The 8,195-nt window shown below is 43.3% G+C and overlaps 1 protein-coding gene and 1 long non-coding RNA gene across 2 annotated transcripts; both read right to left on the bottom strand.

Annotated features, from left to right (window-relative positions):
• Positions 1-1,574: 1,574 nt before the first annotated feature.
• LOC136451302 (uncharacterized) lies at positions 1,575-3,197 on the bottom strand. Its single transcript, XR_010758578.1, has 3 exons — positions 2,961-3,197; positions 2,649-2,850; positions 1,575-1,662 (listed from the first exon to the last, which is right to left on the bottom strand). It is a non-coding gene; the product is annotated as an uncharacterized lncRNA (long non-coding RNA).
• Positions 3,198-6,264: 3,067 nt separating this feature from the next.
• On the bottom strand, positions 6,265-7,829 carry LOC136451245 (uncharacterized). The gene is made up of 2 exons (XM_066451966.1): positions 7,290-7,829; positions 6,265-6,414 (listed from the first exon to the last, which is right to left on the bottom strand). Exons 1-2 carry the CDS (start codon positions 7,827-7,829, stop codon positions 6,265-6,267), a joined length of 690 nt encoding a protein of 229 aa, XP_066308063.1.
• Between the last annotated feature and the right edge of the window lie 366 nt (positions 7,830-8,195).

Raw genomic sequence — 8,195 nt, forward strand, 5'->3', positions numbered from 1 at the left:
CGAGTTGCCTGAAAACGGACACCTAAGTTGAAACAGTTCTCAGAGATGTCTCGATTGCTCATTAACAACTCTTGTAGGTCAATCATGGAGGGATGAAAACCTTTAATCCAAGGCTTCCTACAAAGCATTAGACACAGATGATAGTTTTCGTCATATAAGATAGCACACTATTATTAGTAAATAAAATAATTAAAATAAGCATGTAGCTTACTTCAACATCGCTTCATCCTAAATTGACATGACGTAATCACACAGTAACTCAGTCATCTCTTCCTTGTTCATTGGCATGTCTTTCATGGCCTCAAATGTCCAAAACTCATCAGGGTCTTGGTTGGCATGGACTTGTGGGGATATATTCTGAGTTTGTATGTGTTGAGGAGTGCCCGTTTGAACCACTAAGCATTTGGCCTCCTCAGAATGTTCTCTTTTTTTCATGGACACTTGATCAGCCATATTTGGATTCTATATTATGGCATAGTTGCTTGGGCTTCCAATATTTTCATCCCTGTCAAGATTTGGAGCACCCTTTTGTTTGTTTAACTCTGACGATAGCATGATCGCCGCAAGCTTCAATCTAAATTCTGTCATATCATTCTACACGATAGTACGAACCTAATTAATTATTAATTAAAAACCCACAGCTACTCATAACTTGTGGTAAGACACATAGTTTACCTAATTGAACTCGTCTGACAAATCGTTCCCAGTCCAATACTCCACAAAGTTTATTAAGAATAAACCGCACAAAAAACTACATACAACATTAATAGAGGTTCAGGCTCACATTAGATCAAAAAGGCAAAGACACATAAAATTCAACTTATATGATATGCCATTATTTCTGACGTACCCATCTGTTTGTAATAATTTGCCACAGAAAATCTCCCTAACCGGCCAGGTATCAACCTCAACATCTAGCCATTTGTGCTCTTTCGGGCCTGTCTTCCTCCAATATGAAATCTATCTGTTTCCGTAATCCACCTCGCTATTTGTTCATAGAAGAACGAATCAATCAGCATTTCTAAAATATAAAATGTGTACAAATAGCTGTGTTAGGAAATACCCACAATTTTATTGAGGTCAGCACGTCCGGAACATCTCGCCCAAAGAGTCTAGCACCTGAACCTCATGTTTGTCGGCGTTTATAACAGCAAGGTACCAATGTGTATTTGTAACATTTATTGGAAGGAACACCTATCAAATCAAACAATAAACATTTTGCCAGGCATAAAAAATTGATAATGAAAGACCAATAGATTGTTTAAAAAAATTGCTAGCATATCATGCTTCAAGTAAGCTAGCACCCTTTGAACTAAACCAGGACGCTGTGAAGTGCCATGGTTAGGGTAATTGGCTTCAATGGTCTCATCCTTTTCTCCATCCCGCTTCATGATTGCAACTAAGCACGTAGTTTCAAGATAGACTGTACCTCATGGCCTCTTTTTCAAACCCTCCTGGGCCTTCAGCAGTTTAATATAAGCATCTATGACCTACATATATTTCGTCATTAGAGAGAAAGGGCATTGAAGTTGACAATATTTGATTGAGTATTATGACTTGCATCTATTACCTCAGTCAGACAAGTATTCATATGGCTGAAAAAGGCATTCCATGTGGTTTCTCGACACCGGAACATCATCTATGAGCACAAGCTCCTCATTCCTAGGTGAAGATAGAATTTTTTTTGACAGATTCAATTATGGCTCTATCAGTATCGATACAAACATAATCTGAAAAGGAGGATTAAATTAAAGTATACAACAATAGTTAGCAGTTTTTCTAGGTTAATCCATCAAAGAGAAAATATCAATGCCTTCTGGGGCAACCGATGAAGACATAGATTTTTGGGTTTATTTTGTACGATTACGATTTCCGAAAGTCCTTTTTCTCCCGTCGGATCTACCCCAGAAGTTGATAGGGCCTTTTCATCATGGGTCGTGCTAAAGCCCTGGTCAACTGGTAGATCTTCGTGGGTAACTTCTGTACTCATGCTTTCTTGCAACCATCTAGAATCATCAATAGGCTCACTAGAATTTTCTATTTGTACAATATCTTCTAAGGGGCCTCCATTTTCCTTTGAAACCTTTGCATCTGAACTATCTATCGAGACCTAAAAGACGTACATATTAATTTTTTTAAATAATTAAGGTACATGAAACATGGATGTCATTAATTCAGAACTGAAATGATATATAGCTATATAAAATTATATCGTCTTTATTCTACTTTGTTTTTAAAAAAGTATTATATACTCTCAGTTTAGTTTTCTAAGCACTAATAATGAAATCATTTAGATTTGTTCTGTTCAATTGAATAACCAAACAAAAATAGCGATAATTATTTAGCTGATTTAATCAAACCCTAATTATGATGTATTTTTATATAGCTATATATCATTTCAGTGCTCACACCAGGCAGCTTTGTCTCGGTGTAAAGCAGACAGCCCCGAAATAAATAAGAACGGTTTGATCCCAAATTAGTATGAATAGTTAACTGATTATCGAACTAAATAATTTAGTTGAGGGATATCAAACATGGATATGTACCTTAATTAATTAAAAACATATTCAATTATTTTAAAACTGCAATCATGCCATGTATATAGTATCAGGTTTTTTCACAGAGAAAGGAATGGTAAGGAGGCAGACCTGGACTGCAGGTAGCCTTGGCCAATGGTGTCGTGACCAGCCCTGAACGACTTGTGCTAGCTGCTGATGCACCGTTGTCGGTGGCAGGTTCGTGGACGGCGAGGCTTGCGTTGGAGATGGCATGAGGCCTGAGGGAGCAGTGATGAACCAGAACCACAGAGCCTGCAAATCTGGGACCTTAATATACTAGAAAATCACACGGCTGGCATTGATCCTCACGGAGACAAGAGGCAGAAAAGAACAATTAATTAAATTAAGTAGTACATGAATTTTCAGTATACAGTTAAAACAGGATTGAAGATCATGGTATACCTTAGGCCAATCGTGGGAGGACCAACGGTTGGCTGTGGAACAGTGATGCAATCCACTGGACAAGGGATCCGAGGCGTGGTGATGCGTGGTACTCGTCTCCTCCTGCCGCCGAGAGAAATCACCGTGTATTGGATAGACGGAGGTCGCCGCCGGTGGCTGGCCTTATCGCTGAGGTGGGATGATCAGGGCAGCAGGCACTCGCAGGCCCTTGGTGAATGGTTGTCCGCTGCAGGTAGCCCCTTGTCAAGGCTGGGAGTGGGAGGTGAAGGAATTATCGGTGTCGAGCTCGGGCGACAAATGAGGAACGACGACAGATGGGCGTGGAGAGGTCCTTAAGAAAGAAAAGAAAAGATGGAAAGGGTGTCCACGATTTTGGAGCAGTTGATTTTGCATGCGGGCATGCGGCCGATTTGTGAGGGGCGTTGATCTTGTGTGGTGTCGATTTTGCATGGAGGCGCCTGCAGCTGATCGTGAGCAACAGAAAAGGAGAGGAAATCCGAAATATCCAGAGGAGGCATGGATCCTAATCATGCATGGGAAATTAGCAGGAGATTGCCTCAACTTGAATATGTGGTTATTGTGTGTACTTTTATTGCGAGTCTAAGAAATATGGAAAGATCTCTACACAGATCTTGCACATGTCGCAACACATGTAGACTCAGACAACCCGACTATAAGTGGGTGGTGTGAGCAAAAGTTTGGCACCATACTCGAAGCGAAACGTGTTGGAGTGAGTGAAGTCTAAGTGAGAAATGAAAGAAAATAAAGAAATATTTACTCTATAATATTATTTAATTTTAATATTATTATGTATAGATGTAGATGTAAATATAGATTTCATATTTTTAAAGTTTCACGACATTGCAACATATGCACAATAACAATAATTTTTAATTGAAAATAAGAAAATCGGCATCGACCTGACGAAAATGACTCCGGCAAGCTGGGATCTGGGATGCGAGGGTCGGAGTTACTTCCTGCAGGGTGGCGACAAACGACTCCGGCGATCTGGGATCAAGGCACTCCCTACGTATGACGTCCTTCAATCACTTGTACGTAGTACGTGCTAGCTCAAAGCCGTATGACCATGTGCTCTGTGTCTCTTTCGTGTTATCTTTACGACGTCATGTGAGGTCTCTGAAATAACTACAACACCTATATGGTTAATTTGTTAGCATACATGACCACAAATTTGATGTCCGTGCGTTGCCACGTGTCAACAAAATTTGAACTGTAGTATATGGTGATAGATCGTGATGCAAATCAAACCACCAAAATGAGATCATGTTTTGGTTGCTATCATGGTGCCTTGGAAATAATTTTTGTTTTATGATTTATTATTGGAGTTGTGTAGCCTCCAGAAATCCAATCCAAACAGGGCCATGAAATTTTTAGGATTTACATGCTCCAAGAAGTACAGGGAATAAATTTTATAAAGAGATAAAAGGAGCTAAGCCTTGCATTAGCTAGAGATCCCAACATGCATCACATAGCCTCTGCACGTGTCAATCCAAGACTCTTAAAGAGGCATGATTTCAGATCACACAAGCACAGGAAGCGATAACAAATAAAGAAATGCATCAGAGCAGGATGGGATTCACTTACAGGGTGGACGTTTGTGGAAGACATAAGATGTTAGAAGCTCCTCGTGGTAGTCCGCAGTCCTCCTCGAGGGCACAACAAGACGGCGAAGGCGATGGCGGCAGGCGACGACGATGGCGATGCGCTATGGCGAAGCACAGCCGGTGCGCGAGGGAGGGTGCGAGGGCGAAGGCTGGTGCGAGCGAGGGTGAGCTCAGCTGGCGAGGGTGGACGCTATGGCGAGGCCACATCATTTATAGCAGATGATTGATAACAGTCTCTCTCTTTCCTTTTGTCTTAATTCTCTTTCCTTCTGTGTTAATTCTCTTTCCTTGGAGCAAGGCGTAGGGGAGCCGAGAGAGGCTCGTTGTTGTGTATGCTGGTGCATGTAAACATGCAATGTGTATATGGATAGCACAATAATTTTCTACTTCCTATTTTACCGTGATTCCATGTAAAAAAATTGCAATGCAATGCAAGTGCCAGCTTTCTCCCACAATGCAAATATGCTAGTGCTAGCACCCTTCTTCATCCACATTACAATTTACAAACAACAAAATGTAAAAAAGATTATTTCTATAATTGTATCACAATACTAAACAAAGTAGCATAGTAGCATGGCCAAATAAATTTGCTTATAAATTGCATTAAACACATAGTGTTTCCCTCCAAATTCATCGATCAAGATTGTGATTCATTCTAAATTAGAGAAGAAAACATAATCTTTACCTGGTGCATGGATCTCGAGGGGACTTGTGCCTTACTACCACCAACGCTTGGTCACTGGTCACCAGCGAGAGTCGACGAAGAGGGGCCGAGTTGAGGCCTCAACGTAGCCGGCCACTGCAGTCCGTGATCGTGATTCACATGCGCTGCTTGCCTGCTGGTTGCTGCTTGCTGACAGCTGCTGCTGCCGCAAGGCAGAACCACAGTCCACAACAGCTTCCACCCTTCTGGAATTCTGATGCAGATCGCAGGCACGCGGTGAAGATCGTCAGGTGAACGAAAACTCTCGATGCTTTTTAGTTGTGTTGTATTATATGTATAGTATAGTAGAGATAGAGATTAATCTCACACGTAGTTGCCATCAAGCGTTCAGATGAGCGCCATGCACAAGCGGCCGTATATAAAAACTCAAATGTAATATTCGAGTAAATATAAACGTATTACACAACATTTTTCTTGAAATGTAAATCTAACAAGGAATATGACTCAAAACCACATGGAACATAATGAACATTTTATTATTCTCTAGCCAATAATCCAGTGATTGAGTCCTACGCAAAACCGAAGGATTAGAATATGTTTTAGTTCAGGAATGATGAGACTCGCAACAAGAACTCGGAGTACTCCTGCTTAATACTGCAGCGGTCGCTACAAAAGACAGCGCAGCCGCCAGTCCATCCTTCCGCCATGCCGCAGCAGCTGCCCTTGCAACCTACCTCTGATAGCGGCACCAGCACCAGGTCCATCGTTCCATCCACCCTCCATAACACCTCCCGAACCACGTTGACAGCTTTCTCGTGGCACCTAATGCACTCCTGGTTGGTGCTGCTAGCCTCCGGCTTGCACCCGTGGGCGACGTCCTCGCCCTCCACCTTCCTGAAGTACTGCTCGACCTCGTTGTCCCCGTAGAGGAGGACGCCGAGCATGTAGTCCACCACCTTGTGGTCAGCAGCGGCCGCCTGTCTAAGACAGGCAGGCCGACGGGGTCCATGCGGCCCTACGTGAAGACGAGCCTGAGACCAAGCACGAAGCAGGCCTCTGGGTTATCGGCGATAGTCAGTTTGTCGATGAGGGTGAGGTAGCGGTTGGGGTCTGACCACCTCATGGATTCCTCCCGCTCTAGCGCTACGTGGCTCCTCACAACGCGCTGCATGCACACCGCACGCATGGTCTAGCAACTGCAAAGACACACTCACGGTACATGTAGACAAATTAAATTTGTAAGTAATGCGACTCATGCGTGGGTGGACTGTGGACACGTACATGCCACGGAGGCTACAAAGGTCCTCCATCGGGTGTGGCAAGGTCGCGGCGACAAGCCCGACGATCTCGATGACTATTTCGTTTGGGAGCGCCAGTAGCATCCGCCGCGCCACCCGCGAGGAACCGCTCCGGACGAAATTCATCAAGGTCTGTCCATACCTTGTCGTTCCTCCCGATCTTGTGTATGTCCATTATGACACTCGCTGGCATGCTATCAGTGGATGCTGGTGTTCAACCGATCACCGCATCCATGGCACTAACATCGTGTTAGTGAGATACTATTTGTGCAATATTTAATTGAATAAAAAATGCATTGTATGTGTTAGTAATGTTCTGTTACCTTGCCTATGGCGTTAGAACCTCCTTAAATATAATATTCTTCATGAAAATTCCATCCACTATTAGGGTCTTCTTATCCTTATCTTTTTTATTTGACACATTCTTATTTTTTCTCTTGGCATTCTTTTTAGTATTTTTCTTCTCTATCTTTTTGGCCTCCTCCTCCTGTGCATCCGCATCAGGCGGGAGGGCAAGGATCTTAATATTCATTCTTGACGTGGCTCTAGACATCGCAACGTACAACTGACCGTGAGAGAACACCGGTGTGGGTAGGTACACATCCACATTTGGGATAGTTTGGCCCTATGACTTGTTGACCACCATGGCAAACCTCAGCCTGATAGAAAACTGCTTTCTCTTAAACTGGAATGGGAACATCTCGTCATCGGACAAGCATAGCGGTATTCAAGGAAGGAATACCCGCTTCCCTGCATGCTGCCCCACCATGATTTTCACATCGATTGTATTTCTTTGGAACCCCCGCACCACTAGCCTTGTACCATTGCATAGCCCATTGGTAGGGTCAATATTCCTAAGCAATATGATAGGACACCCGAGCTTGAGCTTCAAGACGTGTGGAGGTAGCCTGTTGGGGGTCAGACTATTAAGGAACTCCGATGGATAGTAGTTATGTGGATCATCTACCGCGGAGTCAAAACTATGATACACCGTCTCGCCGTCCTGGAACATATCAATCATTTTCATATTGATCATGTCAACCCAATCGTTACGTGTAGATAAAATCGCTCTGGTGGTGATGTAGTGTTTGTCCGCCATGTTTGTATTTAGATCTAGAAAGATGATGCTGATCAATCTATGAAGATCTTTCTCAGCATCGCCAAAGTACGAGACAACGATCTCATCTGGAATATGTACATTGCCATCTTCGTTAACCTCTTCCGTTCCACCACCAATGCGTAATAGATAATCCGCAAACCATGGGTCACTCTGAGCCCTCATGTTGCGGATGAGCTTTAGGTGGCAGTACCACTCTGTTTTGTGAAGCTACATCAACCACCCTCTTCAACGGTGAGGGGTATCTTGAAACGCGAGTGGGCCATCCTCCCACCTAGCATTACGGATGTTGTGACTCCAGATGTAGCTGTAGCCATGGCAAGCTTGGCCTGGCTACATAGTTTTGTGAGAAGTGCTCTATACAAAAAGGTCTTTCCCGTCTCGCTAGGTCCATCCACAAAGAACAACCGACCTTGTTTGCTATAGACAGCGGCCATTATCTCATCGTAGGTAGACCATTGCTCTATGTTGAGTGAGTCGCACAATAGCACATCTTCAGGATTCTGCTCGATGCTAGCTTTCTCAAATATC

Source organism: Miscanthus floridulus, chromosome 5 (assembly GCF_019320115.1).
Source record: "Miscanthus floridulus cultivar M001 chromosome 5, ASM1932011v1, whole genome shotgun sequence".
NCBI lineage: Eukaryota > Viridiplantae > Streptophyta > Magnoliopsida > Poales > Poaceae > Miscanthus > Miscanthus floridulus.

What these genes read in the sequence shown, in the direction of transcription:
- LOC136451245 (XM_066451966.1), bottom strand. Translation starts at nt 7,829, where the DNA reads ATGAGGGCTCAGAGTGACCCATGGTTTGCGGATTATCTATTACGCATT. An exon ending in GGCAGCATGCAGGGAAGCGG is followed by an intron (nt 6,415 to 7,289) that starts GTATTCCTTCCT and finishes GTGTGCATGCAG; the next exon opens with CGCGTTGTGAGGAGCCACGT.